At 37.1% G+C, this 21,608-nt stretch overlaps 2 protein-coding genes across 11 annotated transcripts in view; one reads left to right on the forward strand and one right to left on the reverse strand.

Annotated features, from left to right (window-relative positions):
- LOC122079371 (signal recognition particle 54 kDa protein 2-like) overlaps window positions 1–14,195 on the forward strand; it is a 31,562-nt gene extending 17,367 nt beyond the window's left edge. For 8 of the 10 annotated variants that reach the window (XM_042645770.1, XM_042645775.1, XM_042645776.1 and 5 more), the window contains 2 exons: window positions 1,172–1,313; window positions 4,718–4,868. Coding sequence is in view for 1 of the 10 variants with exons in the window: in XM_042645780.1 (XP_042501714.1) it covers window positions 1,172–1,313; window positions 6,905–7,055; window positions 7,148–7,296; window positions 12,437–12,537; window positions 12,688–12,845; window positions 13,372–13,486; window positions 13,626–14,035 (1,226 nt within the window). In the remaining 9 variants the exon portion in view is untranslated. Of the gene's footprint in view, window positions 1–1,171; window positions 1,314–4,717; window positions 4,869–6,904; window positions 7,056–7,147; window positions 7,297–12,436; window positions 12,538–12,687; window positions 12,846–13,371; window positions 13,487–13,625 lie in introns of those variants that run through there. The other 2 variants (XM_042645780.1, XM_042645773.1) reach the window with 2 other exon arrangements.
- A 1,186-nt stretch (window positions 14,196–15,381) lies between these two features.
- On the reverse strand, window positions 15,382–17,091 carry LOC122079372 (cytidine deaminase 1-like). Its single transcript, XM_042645781.1, has one exon. It carries the CDS (start codon window positions 16,668–16,670, stop codon window positions 15,675–15,677), a length of 996 nt encoding a protein of 331 aa, XP_042501715.1. The 5' UTR covers window positions 16,671–17,091; the 3' UTR covers window positions 15,382–15,674.
- Between the last annotated feature and the right edge of the window lie 4,517 nt (window positions 17,092–21,608).

A 21,608-nucleotide genomic window follows, 5' to 3' on the forward strand; every position in this document is an offset into this window, starting at 1 on the left:
AGTTACAGATACATTCATCTTCAAGGAAAAAGAGGAAATAATTAATAAAATCTTAAATAAACCCCAAAGCCACCCACCCTTAGTCCCCTACATTACCCACTACACGAGATCAACATTGTCCTTTTTGCTAGCTCTTGCTATAGACCATGCAGGATACCTCTAGCCTTTGGTGCCAACAGGAGATGCAGATAAAACAAAAAATTAGATGCAGATAAAACAAAAAATTATGAAAGTAGCATGATTACAAGAAATTATAAGAAATGAATCAAAACTGAAACTTTCCATCACAGTTTGGTTTCAGGTTGGCCCAGTGACATATCAAAACCGATTTAGCCCAATCAAAAATCAGACCAAACTGATCGATTGACACTTTTAGAGGTTTAATTTGTTGGATACGCAAAAGTAAAATGGAAGGGATCAATAGATTGAGTGTTTATATGCATCATATGTCTTAACTAATAATAAAAAAACAGGAAGAGAGTTTCGGTGGGTGTCGAATCTTGTACGTAGAAGACCCATATCATAATATCAAAACAATAAAAGGAAAAAAAGAGAGAGAGAGAAAGTGAAAAAAAACGTATAGACCATGATCATGTGCCCGCCTATGAAGGATATGTTGTCTAGATGGATGGACATTGATCCCATTTATGGGTTTTGTCGAATTCATCATGAATCTTTACAGCATATCTTCTTTTATTGTGATTTCATAAAAAGAGTCTGGGCTGCAAGTCCATTAGGACTCAAACCAGACCGACTGCAAAGTTTAACTTTCAATAAATTTGTTATGTATTGCTTCAATTCGGGGGATATACCTAAATTAGATTTGAAGAGGTTCTTTTCCATCTTTATTACTTTTTACTATTTTATTTGGAAGCATAGAAACGAAATCTTATTTCATGAGATGAAACCAGATTTTTATTCAATCTTGAAACGAGCAGATTTTTGGATTAGCAATGGGGTTTAATACAAAGCACATGATCATGATGTACATGATTGACAGGTGATATCTTTTCAATCTGAAAAACTTTTCAAACTTACCCAATCCCAAATGGTAAGAATATAATATCAGTCACAATCAGGACAGATAAAAATAAAAAAATTGGTGCATGGCCAGTTTGTTTATTTAACCACGGAAAATGTATCTTATGTCATGCTGACTATTTGATGACAGGAGAAGATGGTAAAGGAGCAATTTTAGGACTACTCAAGGGTATTCAGCTGGCAAAATACATGATTGTGCCCACCTTTTTCCAAGTAAAATATGTTCTTTCAAAAAAATATGTAACACATGCATCCATGCAACCAAATAAGAGGTAAGTGGATGCAGGCCTTAATCACCCCATCAGCCATCATCATTGGTTTTTGATTGTCTTTGTTTTACTTTCACTTCAGTTTATAATTTTTTTTTTCCAGTTCAAAACCCTTGCATGAGTTGCATCACCTTTCTTGGCCATTTTGGCTAAGATCAAGTCTAGTATGTGTTCCAAGTATATTAATCTTTCCTCTATTATTTGGCATAAACAATTGTTATTCTTTTAACAGCTCCCTTAGATATCAACATCATAGAGGAATGGATCCAAATCCCAAATGGGTCAAAAACCTAACACCCCTAGCAGCTTCCCTAAATACATATATAATTCTAGCTGTCTGACAGCAAAAAATTTTGTTTGTACATAGCCATGCTTTTGGGCACAAAGTGGTCTTGATTCTTTAGGATTCTTTTGTTAGCTGGGCTGTATAACTCATAGCACATCCACATGTTTATAAATTTTTGTCTCATCTCAATTGGTAAATCAAAACTAATAAATTTGTACTTAATTTCAACAAGCTTTTGAAAGTATATTTCCCCACGTGAGGAAATTGGGTAGGCTGGAAGTTCCTTTTTCTTAAGTGCTAAGTCCCACACCGGAGCCAGACAAGAACTCACAAGGAGTCAGCAAAGGGGTTACTGTACCGCACTCATTACTATATTATTATTATTTCAAGAAAATGGGTGTAAGAAGGTTGAAGTCTTGACTTTCCTTGACTTACGTTAGACCCACCTGTCAAGTACTTGCCATTGAGCTAGAAATTTCATGAAGGGTATCGCTGAAACTTAACAGACTGATAGGTGGTCATGCGATCAACTGATACAAAAAATTTGAGCACCAACAAAGTTTCCACGAGGCAGAAATTTGGGAGGTTTAAGGGAAACTTAGCCCTAATTGTCATGAAGAAGTAATCATGACCGTTGAATTGGTATCAGATAAACAATCTTAACCTATACCGATTCAATCCAGGCGATGTCGACCAATCCAATCCAATCCAATTTTTAAAACTATGGCCATATTTTAATCTTTGCTTGGAAGAAAAAGTTGAGGATTGAAATTTGAAAACCAGCACCCACTAGACAAGTTGAGGATTGAAAACCAGGATGGCCCTTATAAGCCAGCCCAATCAAACCATGGGCTAGTGGGTAGGCATCCAATTCCCAGTATCCATAGAGATTAGAATGTTTGTTGATGCTTAGGCGTAGTGGACGGTGGGTGCACCTTCTTCACTATTTATATCATATGGATTGACTTCTTGATGAGATTTTTCATCTTTCTCATAGGCCATGATCACATGCTTATATATAGTTTAGAATATATGCTTTTTGCCTATATATGATGGCATAGAATTCACTTTTGTTGGATAGGTTTGGTATTATATTGATCAATACATATATTAGTATTGGTTGTGACTGATATTGATATGACACTAATACATATCAGTTTATGTGGTCGAAAAGTAGGTTTTAAGAGAGCTGCAACAACTATAGAGGCATAAAACTTATGAGTCATACCATGAAATTATGGGAGATGGTAATAGAAGTTCGCTTAAGAAGAGAAACTAATATCTCAGGGAACCAATTCGGTTTCATGCCTGGGAGATCCACTACAGAAGCGATCTACCTACTTAGGAGGCTTATGGAAATAGCCAGAACTTACAAGAGGGATTTTCATGGTCTTCATCGACTTGGAAAAGGCCTACGACAGGGTTCCTAGAGATTTAATCAGGCAGGTGTTAGAGAAGAAAGAAGTGTCAAACAAATACGTGGATACATGTATGGAGATGTGGTTATTAGTGTGAGAGTTGTGGGAGGCCAAGGTGCTGAGTTCCCAATTAATATCGGGTTACATCAAGGATCCGCATTGAGTCCCTACCTATTTACACTTGTCATGGGTGATTTAACGAAGAATATTCAAGGAGAGGTCTCGTGGTGTATGCTTTTTACAAATGATATTGTCCTGGTCGGTGAAACTATGATAGAGATTAATGATAAGTTAGAACTATAGAGATATACATTAGAATCGAGAGATCTCAAGATAAGTAGAATGAAGACGGAATACATGAGGTGTAACTTCAGTCGATTGAGGATGGATAACGAGGGAGTGAAAATTGAGGGGAGAGAGATCCAGCAAAGTGACTTTCAGATATCTGGGCTATATGTTAAATAAAGAAGGTGAGATTGATGATGATGTTTCTCACAGAATTAAAGTATGATGGATGAAATGGAGAGGGGAGTCTGTAGTGTTATGTGATTGACGTATTTCTCTAAAGCTTAAAGGAAAATTCTACTGGACAACCATAAGACCAGCTATAATGTTTGGTGCAGAATGTTGGGCAGTCAAGAAGCATAACATAGATAAGTTGAGTGTGGCTGAGATGAAGATGTTGAGATGGATGTACGGCAAAACCCTGAGAAATAGAATAAGAAATGACCAGTTAGATCGGATTTAGGAGTTGTCCAAATCTAGGATAAGCTTAGAGAGTGTCGGTTATGATGGCTTGGACATGTCCAAAGGAGGCCCTTGGATGCACCAGTACGGAGGAGTGACCAGATGCAAATGAATGGAGCTAAAAGGGCTAGGGGTAGCCCAAAATTGACCATTGATGAGGTAATTAGCAGAGACATGCAGAAGTTAAGTCTTCACCCAAGTAACACATCTAACAGAGCTGCTTGGAGGGCTAGGATTCAAGTTGCCGAAAGTTCATGAGTGGGATGTCCCAAAGCTTTTTTTTTTTTTTTTTTTCAATTACTTGCGGATCCATGTAACCGACCCCATTTAGTTGGGATAAGGCTTAGCTTTGTTGTTGTTGTTGTTGTTGTTGTTGTGAAGTTTAAGAGGCAACCCATGTAGCATGTTGGAAATGGAAGAACTGATTGGATCATGTCAATAACTCATTGGGAAGTCCAATATATGAATATTGCTTTCATCTGTGTGTTTCCTTATGAATGACAGTTAATGTCAACTTAGTAGTGGCTTAATTGAAGGGTATTTGAGATTTCACACCAGGAGTTTGGTTAAGAAGGCATGCAAATTATATTTCTGTCATTCTGTTTTTGAAATTAACCATGGTCACCTGGATTTATTTATATGGTCAACTCTTTATGGATTCCTGTTTCCTCCTATTTTATGCAAATTCCTGCTTAATTTTTCCAGTGTGTGTAAATCATGGGTTTTATGCTAAGTAAGATTTCACTTTGTTGTCAAATGTTGTCCTGACTACAGAGGCATATACATAGACATGTATAATTGGATTCATTTACAAGTCCATATTGTTTTTTTTTTATCATCAGCCAAATGGCTGCAAGAAAGTAGCCTGTGTTTTTTCTATGCATTTATGGCTATTTATCTTTTTGCCTCTTTTCTCGTTTCCGACAACAGCAACTTATTTTCTGTGGAATATCCAGGTTCTGGGAAGACCACAACTTGTACAAAGTAAGCATATTATCATAAAAAAAAGGGCTGGAAACCTGCTCTAGTTTGTGCAGATACATTTAGGGCTGTTGCCTTTGACCAGTTGAAGCAGAATGCAACTAAAGCTAAGATCCCATTTTATGGAAGGTAGTATTTTCTTGTTACATCTTTCCTGTTAGTGCAGTAGCTACATAAGATTTTTACAGTAAAGATTTATAGATATTGATACGTTTCTCTTAAATTGGCTTATAGATATTATTATACTGCATCTGCACATAGAATATTTATCCCGTTGGTATTGTCGCCCTTGTGTATTTGCTTCTTCACTTGATGCAAGACACTTGGAAAGATAGCTTACTTTGATCCTTGTAAGTTGCAGAACATTAAATGGAATCTTGTGCTTCTAGCCAATTTAACCACATGATTCCCTTAAGTCCTGGACTTGTCATTCTGCTGTACATTGAGAAATGATTGGGAAAGTTGATGTACATAGGGCTGTCAAAAGGAGGATTTGAAATGACCAAACCATGGTTCAATTCTTTCCCAAGGTCTGGACCTGGTTTCGTCCCATCGAGCAAGCCTTGCTGGCCCCACTTGTTGATCCTATGCTGGTCCATACATGCAGCCATTGAATCAGCATAGATGTCCCATTGATTAGAGAATATTTTGTTTCCTAATTGGTCTTCTAGAAGACCCCTCAGGCAGCCATCGAACCAGTCTCTATGCAAAAACCATTAAACACTGTTCACATGAAAAGTAACCCCTGCAGTTTTTGTCTTGAAGTGAAGCTTCTAGAAGCAGCTAGCTATCCCTTATTGTTGAAGGAAGAAGCTTCAAGAGAAGACCTCCAGCTGCCATTGAATTACACTTATAGCCTAGAGTCCAAGTTAGTTTCCTATTTTGTTAGTCAAGTAGTTTCTATTTTTTAACTTAGCTTAGTTTCTTTTTTATCATTAGTTGTTAATTTCTAATTTACTTTTACTTGATTAGCAAGTTAGAAGTTAAGTTAGAAGGTTATATTTTTTAAAGCCCATCAATTATAATGAAAAGATAGATTTGAGTTAAACAAAAAAAGTGGCTTATGCCGTTGTGCTGTGGGATGCATTTGGATGAGATGCCCAAAACCTACCCTTCTTGTTCCCCCTTCTCAACCTCTCCATCGAATTCCTTTTCTCCTTTGTTTTTCCTTTATTTGCGAGTGCTAAACATCATCATCAGAATTACAAAACCATCCTGCAAGATTGAAGAACAGAGATCAATCTACAGCCAGAATCGACTCGACTCAGATTTGTTAGGATTTTGATGTGCCAATCAATACCTCCTATCTCCCAGACCAGAGATCAGCTTCAGGCCCTTTTTTTATGGTTGATTAGGAGCACCAAGAAGGGAACTCAACCTAGGTCTTGAGGCCTATAGAGGCCTGTAGCTGCTTTAAGTGAAAATCTCCCTTTTCAGCCCTAAAACTGCCCTAATCCTGTTGGGGTCATAACTTTTCACCCAGTTAGTGAAAATGGCTGATCTTTGGGGGTTTTGTTGGACCTTACAAGAGAGCCACTCGACCAGAAGAGCTTGTCCATCTGAGGTGCATAAGGATAACTTTTGAAATCTTCCTATTTGACCTACTTGGTGACCTGCGGTTAGGGTATTGCTGGCCTGTATTTACTGTACTATTGGGAGATATTAATATCATCAATTAGAAATTGTTTGACCATTGTTTGAGGATCCTAACTGGGGTTGGGTAGTTCCTACCTACCTTATTAGGCTGCTTAAGTATTCTATGTTCAATTTTTGGCCAAATTCATTGAGGGAGTAGATAATCAAGAGATGTGGACCTATTATAAAAGGGCGTACCCAGTGCATGAGGCTCTCGCACTGCAAGGTCTAGAGAGGGTCATAATGTATGCAGCCTTACATTCGCTTTGCGGAGAGGTTGTTTCCTAACTCGAACCCATGAGCACTAGGTCGCAATGGAGTAACCTTATCGTTGCACCGAGGTTCGCCCTCAACTTTGGAACTATTATCATTTACCTAAATTTATAATTATTTAGTTTTTGTTTTCAAAGTTTTGCTTCTATTTATGCATGTGAAACTGATCCACATGTTATGTGCTTTTTGTGTGCTGATCCACATGTTATGTGCTTTTTGTGTGGATATAACATCAATTTGGTTTTCATCCACAGTTATATGGAATCAGATCCTGTGAAAATTGCAGAGGAAGGTGTGGAAAGGTTTAAGAAGGAAAATTGTGACCTTATTATTGTAGACACAAGTGGGCGCCACAAACAGGAAGCTGCTCTCTTTGAAGAAATGCATCAAGTGTCTGAAGCAACGGTACCTTGCTCACTTGTTCCTTTCATCCTAGGACTTTTTATGCATTAATTATGTGTTGTGAGTTTTAATTCTCTTTTAACTCAACGGCACAGAAACCCGATCTTGTTATGTTTGTTATGGATAGCAGTATTGGTCAGGCTGCATTTGATCAAGCTCAAGCATTTAAACAAAGTGTTTCTGTTGGGGCTGTTATTGTTACCAAAATGGATGGGCATGCAAAAGGAGGCGGTGCTCTTAGTGCGTAAGTTTTGTTATATTTGGAGCTGCTTCATCTGGACACATTCAATAAATCCAGCTGCATTTTACTACTTTAGAAATGCCGTAGATGCTGCAGTCTCTTGTAATTGTATAATTGGTAGAATGGTCTGGTAAATCATGTATTATTAAATTGTTTTATTATCTTTAATATACCCTGACAACGTTCAAGATCAGATGCATAAATTAGGTGGTTGTCTATTCTATTTATGCATGTTGTTATGCTCTATATGCCTAAGCACTGGGTCTGGGTGATGCAGTTAGGCATAGGGATAATTAGGGATAACTATGTAATTTGTTTTCTTTTTTTGTCTTTATCTTGTTAGAGTCATTAATATCAAGTAGCAGATAGATTTTTATTTGCATTTTCAAACTTGTTAACAGTTTTACTCCAATTAGGAGCGTTTATTTTCTTTATATACTTGCATGTACCCATGATGAAAAAGATTTGGAATGAGATATTGAAAAACTGAGATTCACTGTGTGTGCTTTGAACTCCTCTCTTTCTCTTGTTCATCTGTTCTCAGATCAGACTTCCTCTTTATCACCTTTTATTTCAGCTTCCTTTAAACCTATACAGAGTGCTCTATTTATGGCGATACTTGCAGCCCAGATAGACCGGGTCGATTTTCAATTCTTCTCCCTTTGTTCTGTTATTGAGTTGGTTATTCACAACCGTTAAGATGACCCTACCTGTAGAATCTCTGCTCAAAACCTTTCTGGAATACAGATCTCCGAGTCGAATCCATTTCTGGGTTTTGTTCTTCTGCTGGGTTTGATTGTAGATCTTAAAATCCATGTGTTCTTTGTTATTTTGGGAGTTTGATTGTCAGATTCAACAGTCCTATGGGATATTAGTCTTCTCCTGAGTTCGAACAATTTTGGACTTATATTGGAAGAGTGCTTTCGATTTATTTGAGATGGGTTCTTCCGCCAGTTGCAGTTTGCATGAGGTCAGGGACAACTTCCCCGCTGTACAATATTTGCTTCTTTAACTTATTTCCCCCACTTTCCCTATTACCCCTCCCACTCGTATTACTTCTTACCCTTTTACATAAACTTTGTTCCAAGTCTATCCTCCATCTGTAATTATAATCACCTTTATATCCTTTCTCCTAACTAACTACCAATCTGTCCTTTAACATTCCCTTTATTTACTAAACTGCCACTCTTCCTTCATAAGCTTTGATAGTTTACTAGATTGCCATTACATTTAATTGTTGATCCATTTAATACTTGTTGCTTTCATAGTCTTGATTCTTCCATAGACAGGAAGGAAGTGACAATCATGTAAGCCTGATATGCATTAGATCATGCTGTCCTTCTCTCTGAAAGGATTGATTGTGTTGTCTTTCATTTTTATTCAAACTTTTCTCTGTAAAGATATTAGTTATTATTATGTGAGGGAGAAGGAAAACCCTCTGTGATGTAGATCAAAGCTTGAAGATGAAGATAAAAACAAGTCAGAATACTGTTCACCAAACACTGTTCACATAACAGTAACCCAGAAATTACTGTTCACAAACACTGTTCATGCAAACAGCACCCAGAAATTACTGTTTACAAAAGCATTGTTCATGTGAACAGTACTCGTTGCACTGTTCACGTGAACAGTATTGGTTCCATATTTCATATTTCAGTTTCCTATTTAGTTTACTTTAATTAGTTTCTATTTTTCTTGGTGAGCTAGTTAGTTTCCTATTTTATTAGTCAAGGAAGTTTCTATTTTGTAACTTAGTTTAGTTTTCTTTTTGTGTTTAGTTGTTAGTTTCTAATTTACTCTTACTTGGTTAGCAAGTTAGAAGTTAAATTAGAAGGTTTTATTTCCAGCATTAGTTTCCTTTTTTTTATTTTGTCTTTGTGTCCAAGCAATGTAAGGCTATTTAAAGCCCATCAATTTTAATGAGAAGATAGATTTGAGTTAAAGAAAAAATGATGGATTATGCTATTGTGCTGTGGGATGCAGTTAGGTGAGATGCCTAAACCTGAGGGTGAGATGCCCATTCCCTAATTCTTCTTCCACCCTTCTCAAACCTCCATCAAATTCTCTTTCTTTTCTTATTTTCCTTTTATTTGTCTGCTTAGAACCAAACCTATTGGAGGACATCTTCCCTATTCAATCAGATTTTGAGATCCTGCTTGGGATTAGGATTACTTGTGATTCTAGTTCTACATTACTCTGGAGCAGCAAAAACTGACCATAATGAGTTGCTAAAACTATACAATAAGTAGCCATAACCTGTCAGGTTAGGTATGCATAGCTATATCTCCCTATCTCCTTGTTAAAATTTAAACTAGATTTACTACTTCATGTACTTCATTTAGAAGCCCAAATGAAATTATATGTTTATCCAGAGTGGCATCTCTGTATGGTAGCTCACTACAACCCAAAGTTTTTTGTTGTCTCAACCCTTATACGTGAACAGATTACTGCTGATAGGATTTCACAAGTGCCTCATTTTTTACTGCCAACTTTAACACTTCCAACGCGATATTACATCTTGTAGTATTTGGCGACTGGCATGAACCGGTGAATGTGAAAAGCTGTGATTCAAATTATACCTCACTGGTGAGCAAGATTCGAGGTCCTGGTTTCTCCAAGGCCAAAATCCAGGACCTCGGCAAAACCATGTATTTTTGGACAGGACAACTTGGGAAAACCCGGGGATGTGTTTCGGTGGCCATATGCCCAAGTTAGCCCATGAAACTTGTCATGTAGCCTATTTTAGGATTTCAAAATATATTGGAAACATTAATTTTTTTTTTTTTTTTAATCAAACCCAAAATGGTACTTTGACTTTGGACCCTAGGTTGGTAGTCGATGGCGTAGGTCTACCTTAGACTATTCCACACAATGTCTAGTATTTTTAGAACACTCATAATTTAAGTGTAAAACAACTAAAATAAGCATAAGGAATTGGGTCTGGCATCGCATCCTTACCCTCTGTCCCAGTGCCTTGCTTGCCATCCGCTCCATTGGTGTGGATGGCCTATCCACTTCTCTTTGGCTTGATAACTGGCACACCTTTGGCATTCTCCTCTCTCATCAGAGCCAAGACTATATACCCTTCTAGATTGGGTAGGCTTTCTCATGTATCCTCCATCATTCAGAATGGTTCTTGGTGTCCCCTATCCCTTCCTCCCCCCTCTCCTCTCTTTCCCCGTCTCCTGGTGGTAGTGATAAAGTCGTCTAATCCCCCGACCTTGTAGGAATTTTCTCCTTCTCTTTTGCCTTGAATCTAATTCGTCCCCAATCACCCTTTCCCCTTGGCACAAGCTTGTTTAGTTCAAAGGTCACATTCATCATCATATCTTCACCACCTAGAGAGCTCTCTCCAACTGTCACCCCACCTAAGCCTTCCTCTTCACTCATCATCTCAATGTCCCTCTGGCTTGCTGTCTTTGCTGGAATGGGAAAGAAGACTCTGATCACCTCTTCTTTGATTGCCCTTTCTCCTCCACTATTTGGAAAAATGTTATCTCTAAATGCTGGCCTGTTAAGAGAAGAATTCTCCCCCCCTTTAGGAGGGAATGGATCTGGGTTGACATGACCTACGCTGGTTCTTCTATCTGTGACACTGTGGGAAAGTTTGCTTTCCATGCTACTGTCAATCACCTTTGGATTCACCCTCTCTTCTTTTGCCCTCCTTTCCCGCCCTTTAATGGGTTTGTATCATCCTTCTTAAGTGTTTTGTTTTCTTGCCCCTAGGGATGTATATTTCCTCTTTTTTCTTCCTCTTGGTAATGTATTTACTATGCACCCAAAAATAATCATAAGGAATTAGAAGACATAATAAAGTGTCTATCTGCAATCTCCAAGTGTTGAAATTGATAATCTCTACTGTAGAGGTGAGATTTGGCAAGAAGAATCACAGAAACAGTCTTGTGGGGTTTTTCTTCATAATAGGGCGAGACAGGTGAGATCTAGCTAGAAAGGCGAGAAATCTCATCGAAATGGGGTGTAAAACATCATGTGACTTGGTCGAGATGAATCGAAACCGAGAAATTAACCGAAATCTCAGTGCCTAAAATATTGTCGTTTTCCAATCTCGACTCGTGAAAGCCAAAAAAAAAAAAAAATGATTTCTTAGCAAGATCTCTTCGAACTATGCTGGTGAGGGGAATAGGGAATTAGAAGATGATGTACCAACTCACTATGTGAAATCAGTGTCATTTAGGCACCAAATGCATGCATGTAGGAGATTTTCTCTTTGTAAGCAGGTGGACCACCTTTTAATTATATCCAACACTGCAGTTTATGAGAAGAAAGAGATTTTACTTGGCAGGTGAATGTTATATGATGTTTTCTGATCCTCTAGTTGCTGCTGACTAGCCACCGAGCCCATTTGTCCCTTTTTACTTGGTTCTTACTCTTCCTCTCAAGAGACTAAGAATCTTGGTAGTTCATTGACCCTGTATCTGAGACTCTTAGCAAAGGCATTTGATTTCTGTCGGCAAGAAGCTCAAATATTTTATAGCACCTAAAGGTTTCTCAAATATTTTTTTGAGAACCGTAGCAAAGTAATCTGGTCTCTGCAGTAAACTCAAGGCATTAGATTTCTGCTGGGAAGAAGCTTGCCCAATATTAATAATTTCTACTATACTACACAGGATATAGGATTGGAGCCTCTCTATACAGCAGTATTAATCACTAGCTTTATTGGCAGCTGTGAATCACTGGATTGAAATGGTTGGTTTGCATCTTGAGTTTTGGCAGGGGAGAAGGGAAGGCAACAGAAAAGAAAAATTGATGAGAATAAAAGGATAAGACAATTGTTTAAACTCACTATTCATCCTTTATATACATAGTTGTGTTGCCTGGACAAAAAAAAAAAAAAATCTCTTTAAAATCCACAACTACCAACAATGCAAAGTGTGTTACTTTCAAAGGGACTTGGCGGGTTTATAGGGCCCCAGCCAATTCCGATCCAATCAATTATTAATTGGTTGATCTGTGTCATATAAAATGACCAGATCACTTGAAACATTGTTAACATTCAACATTTTGTAGGTTTAATCATTAAGCTTACTGTATTTAAGTGAGATCCTGTTTGTTTGTTGGATTCGTATATTTGCTTTTAATGCCCAAAGAAAGTTGTAATTCAATATTGATCTTGTATATGCAGTGTTGCTGCCACAAAGAGCCCTGTCATATTTATTGGAACTGGAGAACACATAGATGAGTTTGAAGTTTTTGATGTTAAGCCATTTGTCAGCCGCCTTTTAGGTTACTTCTAACTGAACCTTCGTCTTACTGTTTTGGCATATTCTGTTTGGTGTACTCATAGTCCAAAAGTTTGACTTCTCTTAAAAATTAAAATAACAAAGTAAAATCTCACATCTTGAATAAGTCTTATCCAACTTTTGTTTCAATTAGGCATGGGTGATTTGTCGGGTTTCATGGACAAAATTCATGAAGTTGTGCCTATGGATCAACAGCCTGAGCTTCTGCAGAAGCTTTCTGAAGGGAATTTTACTTTGTGTATCATGTATGAGCAATTCCAGAACATACTCAAAATGGGTCCTATTGGCCAGGTCTGTTATTTATATTCTACTCTGCCAAAGATTGTTTAACAATGTGGTTTCATTTATGTCTAGTTTTTATTAAAGAAAAGGAATTTTATGTGAAATCTTTCTCATTTTCTTTCTAAAAAGATATTTTCTTCTGACTGGTTGTGCTGTTGTGTTAAAATGTGACAAACTCAGTCATTCTATATCAAAATAAATTCTTTTGTCCAATAATATCTGTGGATATGTTTTACTCAGTGAGGAAGGAAAAATGTTTTGTCATTTAGAATTTGTAAAATATCTTGCTTATCATGTGACCTTTCAGTTTCTACATTCTATTGATTCTCAGAACTTATTCCCAACTTGGAAAAGTTGACTCCTGTGATGATTTTGTCCTATAAATAACACCTCTTAATATTCTTGACAATTTTTTTTTATTCCCATGTATCTTAATTATAAAACACCTTCATCATGGATTATATTCATTCTATTGGAAACATCCGTTCCCCCCAAAAAGAACCTAATATTATAAACCACTCTTGTTACCATGTAGGTTTTCTCGATGCTCCCGGGATTTAGTGCCGAGCTAATGCCCAAGGGTCGTGAAAGAGAGAGTCAAGCAAAGATCAAACGTTACATGACTATGATGGATTCCATGACCAATGAGGGTAACTGCAATCTAGTCTATGTTTTTTATGCGTTTTAACTGTTTATTTTTTGTTCTGCTATTGAAATTTGTGGGCTAATGAGTCTCGGATCATTTACATTTTATACTTGTTGCATGTAAACTTATAAATTCTTATCCAGAGTTGGATAGTTCGAACCCAAAGCTTATGAATGAGTCTCGGATCATGCGGATAGCTCGGGATTCTGGTCGTGCTGTTAGGGAAGTTATGGATATGTTGGAAGAATATAAGCGGCTTGCCAAGATCTGGAGCAAAATGAAAGGCCTCAAGCTTCCAAAGAAGGGTGACATGAGTGCATTATCTCGAACTATGAATGCGCAACACACGAGCAAAGTCCTTCCACCACAAATGCTTAAGCAAATTGGTGGCATGGGCGGCCTACAAAGCCTGATGAAGCAAATGGGTTCTTCAAAAGATATGATGGGGGGTGTTTGGAGGGGACAAATGGTACGAATAAAATGGGGAATCCAGATTGGAGCTATTACGCAGAAGGGCATAAGGATTAAGGTTTGTACAGGATCAAAGCATTAATTACATCCAGATCGATTGCTCTTGTTCCAATATTTAGTGTATTGTTGGATATTAACTAGGCAGATTTGCGTAGTTTCTTGATTTAGGCTATGTTTTGAATGCAAGGGAAAAAAAAAACATTGATAAATACAAGAAATAAAGGCGCATAAATTAATCATTATTTTTGTCTTATTATGTTTTTTCTTTACATAGTTTTTAAAATATAAAAAATAAAATATCATAATAGAAAAGATAAAAACCTCATTATTACATGAGGCTGAGATACACTCGATATCTTGATTATCTAAAATACTCCCTAGAATACCAAGGTGAAGGCTTTGCTGGATTGAGGAGGGCAAAACGGTCAGTGTTTGGTTACATGAAGTAAAAACAAAATAACATTGTAGAAAAGAAATTTTATTATGATGTTGACACGAGGTTGATGTAAGTCTAAAATCTTTCATCATCGAAATATGACATTGATGTAAACAAGAAATCTTGTTTACTCAAAATACCCTTTATTGTATAAAAGTGAAACTGAAAGTCTTGCCTAAACCGATTAAGGCCAAAGATCGATAGTTCTATGTAACCACTGTGTATGACCTTGTGTAGCTAACATAGTGGGGGATTTTTAATGCGGCTTTTAGAAGGAGCCCTTGTCATCTGGAGGGAAAAAAATTGGTGGCCCCAGTTAACCCAAACAAAACGTAGCATAATAGAACCTGGAAGATGAAGCAAAATTCACAATTCAGAAATCAGCGGTGACTCCTCATTTGCAAGTTTGGCAAAAGTTAGAGAGAAGAGCATCATGGGGAATATCTCTCTCTCACTTGACAAAGCTGAGAGATCCACACAATTATTTTATTCATTACCAATACCATACGGCAAATCTTCTCTGGTTCTTTCCATTTTCTTCTCTATCCATACTTGCTAAACAATTGCGTCTGTGATCAGCTTAATCTCTCACCTCAATCTTATCAAGGAGCAAGATAACAAAATGTCAAATTGTTTGACACATAAATGTGTCCAAATTGTCTGCAGCGGACGATGAAGTGCAGTGAACATCTAGCAGTTGGGAGGATCTAGTCATGCACTCTGACCGTCGAATTTTCAGCACACCTCACTGCTCCATTGCAGATGATTTTGAGTCCACATGAACATCAACCACTGTTGGATTCTTTTTGTTTGCTCAAATTTTGGAAACCAGAGGATATGAAAGACAAATCAAGCAATTCTGGGCAATTACCATTTCCCATCCTAAAATGAAAAGTAGTAGTTGGGGTCCATGATAGTAAGATGTCATCATTGGAGCTGATATCATCATCAGAATCAACAGATAAAAACAAAGATAATGGATGAACTAGAAATAAAGATAATCTAATACAATCCCATCTGTTTCTGCATTAATCTCATCCTTAGATTCAAAGAGATATTTAATTTTATCTATTATAATTAAATTATAAATATCATCAATGATAATTAAAGGGGTCAAAGCACCAGAGTAGGAAGAGATGATTGATTCTGAGAATCTCATTTCATCCATCCATATGGGTAACTTTTGATCCTTGTCTGTTTCATATTAACCAGTCAATTAGTTCTTCTTCACACCATTCTAATCACAAAAAAAAATGAAAAAAGAAAAGTTGCCACCATAAAAATTCTAAGTGGATAACCTTTCACAGTTGTAAGAAGAAGAAGAAGCTCGGCAATGAAATACGCGAAAATCACATCTGGGCGAAACAGAGAGCAAAAGAAGCCGTGCCGTGCCGTCTTGTACCACTACCGCTCCTTCCTTCTCCACTAACACTCCAGCTACGATCCTATCATACCCACCTCCGCCACTCGCCGCCAGATACGACACCAGCGCCGCCTGCACGGGTCCCAAGCTTGGATTATACGCCGCTGATTCCATGTACGACCCTTTATAGATTCTTCCCTCTACGTCCATGAGGGCTACCCCTGAGGGGCACACACTGTAGGGAGCATGTGATTTGTTGGCTGCCTCCAGGGCTGCACATTTCAACTTTTTCTCGTGATCTGCAACATCGCTGTTGCAGTTGACGTCTCCGTTGATGACGTTGTTCTCGACGTGGTGGTTGACGCCGTCGATGAAAGCGAGAGCGTTGTGACGTGGCTCTAGGAGTAAAGGGACATCGCTCTCGAGGAGATCGTCAGGGCCGAATCGGTGAGGGAGGAAGGTGGAGAGAGGCAGGAATGAGAAGGCTTCGTCTTCATCATTTTGATGGTCTCCTCCGCCATTCTCGGTGGAGGTGACGAGGATCTTCATCTCGGAAGCGCCACGAATTTCCTGCAAGAACTGACGGCAATGGCCGCAGGGAGCAGATGAGACGGCGATGTATTTCAATTGTGTCTCGCCATGGATGACGGCGTTGGTTACCAGGAACTGCTCCGCGTGGATGGAATGATGAAGGGGAAGACCTGGGAACTCGACGTTCCCACCCAGGAAGATCCGGCCATCGGAACCTAATCCTATGGCTCCGACATGGTACTTTGATATTGGAGGCCTAGCCAGTTTCTGGGCTGATTTCACGAGGGATGGTAGCAGTTGCAGAACGGAAAGCCCTGATTCTTTCGCCATTGATTCCACTTCCGCTGCTTCGATCACGAATTGGTTTCCCTCCATTTTTCTGATCATACCCTTCTCTCTAGATCTCCCCGAAAGGATGAAACATGAAAGATTTGAAGAAGAAGAAGATTTAATAACTCAAAATGTTCAAAATGAAACGGGTACCTGTCTAATGTAATATAATGGCTTCCAAGTTTTTGATGATCTCCTTTGTAATGGAGACTTGACTGTGAGTGAGAGGAAGGAATGGGTTCTGGTTTTTGTTGTTTCCCTTTGTAATGGGAACTTAAAAATTAAGATCAACGGGGGAGAGACTAGAGAGAGGAGGAGAGATAAGTGGGAGATCCCATGAAATGTCGAGTACTATAAGGAGGCAAGCGAAATTGAAGGTGGGAAGAATGGTATATATAGAGTGGAGATTGGAATTTGGATCCTCCATGTTTCAATCATCTTTCAATTAGATACAGACACGTCTAAGACTATATGTCAATTGTCTGAAGTCACATATCTTAGGTGATAAAATATGGCATCAAAATCCTCTTTAACGTGCATCAAATGGATGGATGAACTTAGGACGGTCCTCTCATTCATTTAATATATTAGGTCATTGAAGAGAACATTAAAACTCTTAAAAACATGCTTATATCTAATTGAAAGGTGGTTAGAGGGAGTAATCGTTGGAGAGGAAAAGAAAGCATTATAACTTTTTTTGTTTTTTCAGTGAAGAAAGCATTACAAGTTTGTATGTTCTTTATGGCTCAATAAGATTATGGAAGGGAGAGGTTTGGGTTTTGTATGTTCTAGCTTTTTGTATTAAGTGACAACTGGATTATTAGATTTACTATAAGAAAAAAAAGACAACTGGATTATTAGATTTACTATTAAAAAAAAAAGACAACTGGATTATTAGAGAGGTAAGGTTTTCAAAGTTTCAGCACGAAACGATCAAAACCAATCGGTTCATTCTAGATAGAATCAAATCCTTATCATTTTTCTTTTCTCGTAAAAGAAAACTGTTAAAATATAAAGTTAGCTATATTAACATCTCAAAGTAGTAGTAACCTTGCCCATCCTAGCCTTGAAAACTACATCCTACCAATCTTAAGAGTTACAGATACATTCATCTTCAAGGAAAAAGAGGAAATAGTTAGGACCCGTTTGGTATCGTTCTAAAAAAACGTTTCTGGAGTTTTTTCGTTCTATTGGAACGAAAAAACTGAATCTTCTGTTTGGTGCACTTATGGTTCGTTTCTGTTTTTTTGGAACAAAAAGTGAAAAAAAAAAACTGAAAAAGCGAGATTTGACGGAACTCCAAAATGGAGTTCCGTCTTCCCAGTTTCGTTCCATTTTACAAAAAAAAAAAAAAAAAATTTCCCGATAAAAATCTGAAATTTTAAAACACCATTTTTTCGTTTAAAAACTGCGTTTTGACACAGAAACTGAAATTTTCGTTTTTGAAACGAAATGGCGTTTCTGGAACAGAAACGATACCAAACAGGCCCTTAATAAAATCTGAAATAAACCCTAGGCCACCCAGCCTTAGTTCCCTACATTACCTTTTTTCTTTTTTTTTGGGTAAGAAGTTCCCTACATTACCCGCTACACAAGTTCAACATTGTCCTTTTTGCTAGCTCTTGCCATAGACCATGCAGGATACCTCTAGCCTTTGGTGCCAACAGGAGAAGCAGGTAAAAAAAAAAAGCAAAAAATTATGAAAGTTGCATGATTTTTAACCAATAACAAAAAATTATAAGAAATGAACCAAAACTGAAACCTTCCATAACAGGTAGGCCTAGTAACATATCAAAATCGATTCAATTCAATCGAAAATCAAACCAAACTGATCGATTGACACTGTTAGAGGGGTTTAAATTATTGGATGCACAAAAGTAAAATGGAAGGGATCAATAGATTGGCTGCTTATAGGCATCATACATCTAACCAATAATAAAAAACAAGAGAGTTTCGGTGGGTGTCGAATCTTATACATAGAAGACCCACATCATAATATCAAAACAATAAAAGGGAAAAAAAATAAAAAAGAGAGGTATACACCACGATCATGTGCCCACCTACAAAGGACATATTGTCTAGATGGATGGACATTGGTCCCATTTGTGGGTTTGTCGAATTCATCATGAATCTTTACAGCATATCTTCTTTGGTTGTGATTTCATAAAAAGAGTATGGGCTGCAAGTCTATTAAGACTCAAACCAGACCGAATGCAAGGTTTAACTTTCAATAAATTTGCTATGTATTGTTTCAATGCTAGGGATATACCTAAATCAAATTTGAAGAGGTTCTTTTCCATCTTCATGACTTTTTGCTATTTTATTTGGAAACATAGAAATAAAATCTTGTTTCATGAGATAAAACCAGATTTTTATTCAATCTTGAAACAAGCAGATTTTTGGATTAGCAATGGGGTTCAATACAAAGCACACAATGTACATGATTCACGTGATATCTTTTCAATCTGAAAAACTTACCCAATTCTCAAATGGTAAGAATATATTATTAGTTACAATCAGGATAGATGAAAATAAAAAAAAAATTAGTGCATGGGTAGCTTGTTTATTTAATACGGAAAATGTATCTTACGTCATGCTAACTATTTGATGATAGGAGAAGATGGTAAAGAAGCAATTTTAGGACCGCTCAAGGGTATTCAGCTAGCAAAAGACATTAATGTATCCACCTTTTTCCAAGTAAAATATGTTCCTTCAAAAAAATATGAAACACATGCATCCATGCAACCAAATAAGAGGTAAGTGGATGCAGGCCTCAATCACCCATCAGCCATCATCACTGGTTTTTGATTGTCTTTGTTTTACTTTCACTTCAGTTTATAATTTTTTTTTTTTCCAGTTCAAAACCCTTGCATGAGTTGCATCACCTTTCTTGGCCATTTTGGCTAAAATCAAATGTAGTATATGTTCTAGTATATAAATCTTTCCTCTATTATTTGGCATAAACAATTGCCATTCTTTTAACAGCTCCCTTAGATATCAACATCATAGAGGAATGGATCCAAACCCCTAATGGGTCAAAAACCTTTACACCCTAGCAGCTTCCCTAAATATATATATATATATATATATATAATTCAAGTTGTCTGACAGCAAAAAATTTTGTTTGTAACTCTTTTCTCATGGCCATGCTTTTGGGCACAAAGAGGTCTTGATTTCTTTAGGATTCTTTTGTTAGATAGGCTGTATAACTCATAGCACATCCACATGTTTATAAATTTATGTCTCATCTTAATTGGTAAATCAAAACTAATAAAGTTGAACTTAATTTCAATAAGCTTTTGAAAGTATATTTCCTCACGTGAGGAAATTAGGTAGGTTGGAAGTTTTTTTTTTTTTTTTTTTTTTGAGTGCTAAGTGCCACATCGGAGCCAGATAAAACTCACAAGGAGCCAGCAAAGGGGTTATTGCACCACACTTATTACTATATTATTATTATTTCAAGAAAATGGAGGTAAGAAAGTCGAAGTCTTGACTTTCCCTAAACTTATGTTAGACCCACCTCTCAAGTACTTGCCATTGAGTTAGAAATTTCAAGAAGGGTATGGCTGAAACTTTACTGACTGATAGGTGATCATGTGATCAATATTACACAAAATTTGAGCACCAACGAAGTTTCCATGAGGCAGAAATTTGGGATGTTCAAGGGAAACTTAGCCCTAATTGACATGAAGAAGTAATCATGACCATTGGATCAGTATCGGGTCGGTCAAATCTTAGGATCAATCTTAACCTATACCGATTCAATCCAAACAATTTCGACGAATCCAATCCAATCCAATTTTTAAAACTATGGCCATATTTTAATCTTTGCTTAGAAGAAAAAGTTGAGGATTGAAAACCAGCACCCACTAGACAAGTTGAGGATTGAAAACAGGATAGCCCTTATAAGCCAGCCAAATCAAACCATGGGCTAGTGGGTAGGCATCCAATTCTCAGTATTCATAGAGATTAGAATGTTTGTTGATGCTTAGGTGTAGTGGACAGGTGGTTGCACCTTCTTCACTATTTATATCATATGGATTGACTTCTTGATGAGATTTTTCATCTTTCTCAAAGGCCATGATCACATGCTTATACGTAGTTTAGAATATATGCTTTTTGCCAATGTATGATGAATAGAATTCACTTTTATTGGATAGGTTTGGTATTATATTGATCAATACATATATTGGTATTGGTTGTGACTGATATTGATATGGCACTAATACATATCCGTTCATATGATCGAAAAGTAGGTTTTTCTTACACCAAAAATAGTTTGTTATAGTAGAATTGCTGTGAGACGGATTGATGAGGTTAGTATCACTATGAAATGAAATAACATATCTACCCCTATTATGGGACGAGAGAGAGACACCAAGAAGCATTAGTTTATTCTATGCAGCTAAATAAAGAACTCCATCTCATACTAAAAACATAGAGCACAGCTGGTGGACTATACATTTGATAAAAAATCAAATTTAGCATGACTGAACATCACTTTGAGTAGCAAAAATAATTAATGGGAAAAGGCTGTCACACTGCTAGGGTGTCCAAAACTCCAACATTTGTTACTCTTTCTCTTTCCCCTGTGGAAATGACCCCTATGCCTCTCCCATCCCAGCCCCTCCTCCATTGGTTGAGCTACTAGTTTGGTGTGCCCAACCTCCCAAATAATTAACATAGAACTATGAAGAAAAATCAAGTGAAGATCGGAATTGAACCCAATAAGAGAAGGGTGTCTCTTGTTGTCAATAAGTTAGTAAAGTGAAAAATTATAACTTTTTTTTTTTTTATAATTATTCCTTGTCTTATTTTAAAATGTTAATTAATGAAAGGATAAAAAAATATTTTCAAAATAATTTAAAGTGACTCATCATTAAGTCATTATTAAAATGTGTATATTTTTCGAGTAGGCTTGTGAAATGACGAGATTTACTCTCATATAAAATTTTGTATTATCTTAATTGTGTTAGAAGACAAAAAAGCAGGTTA

This window comes from Macadamia integrifolia, chromosome 5, assembly GCF_013358625.1.
Source record: "Macadamia integrifolia cultivar HAES 741 chromosome 5, SCU_Mint_v3, whole genome shotgun sequence".
Classification (NCBI taxonomy): Eukaryota; Viridiplantae; Streptophyta; class Magnoliopsida; order Proteales; family Proteaceae; genus Macadamia; species Macadamia integrifolia.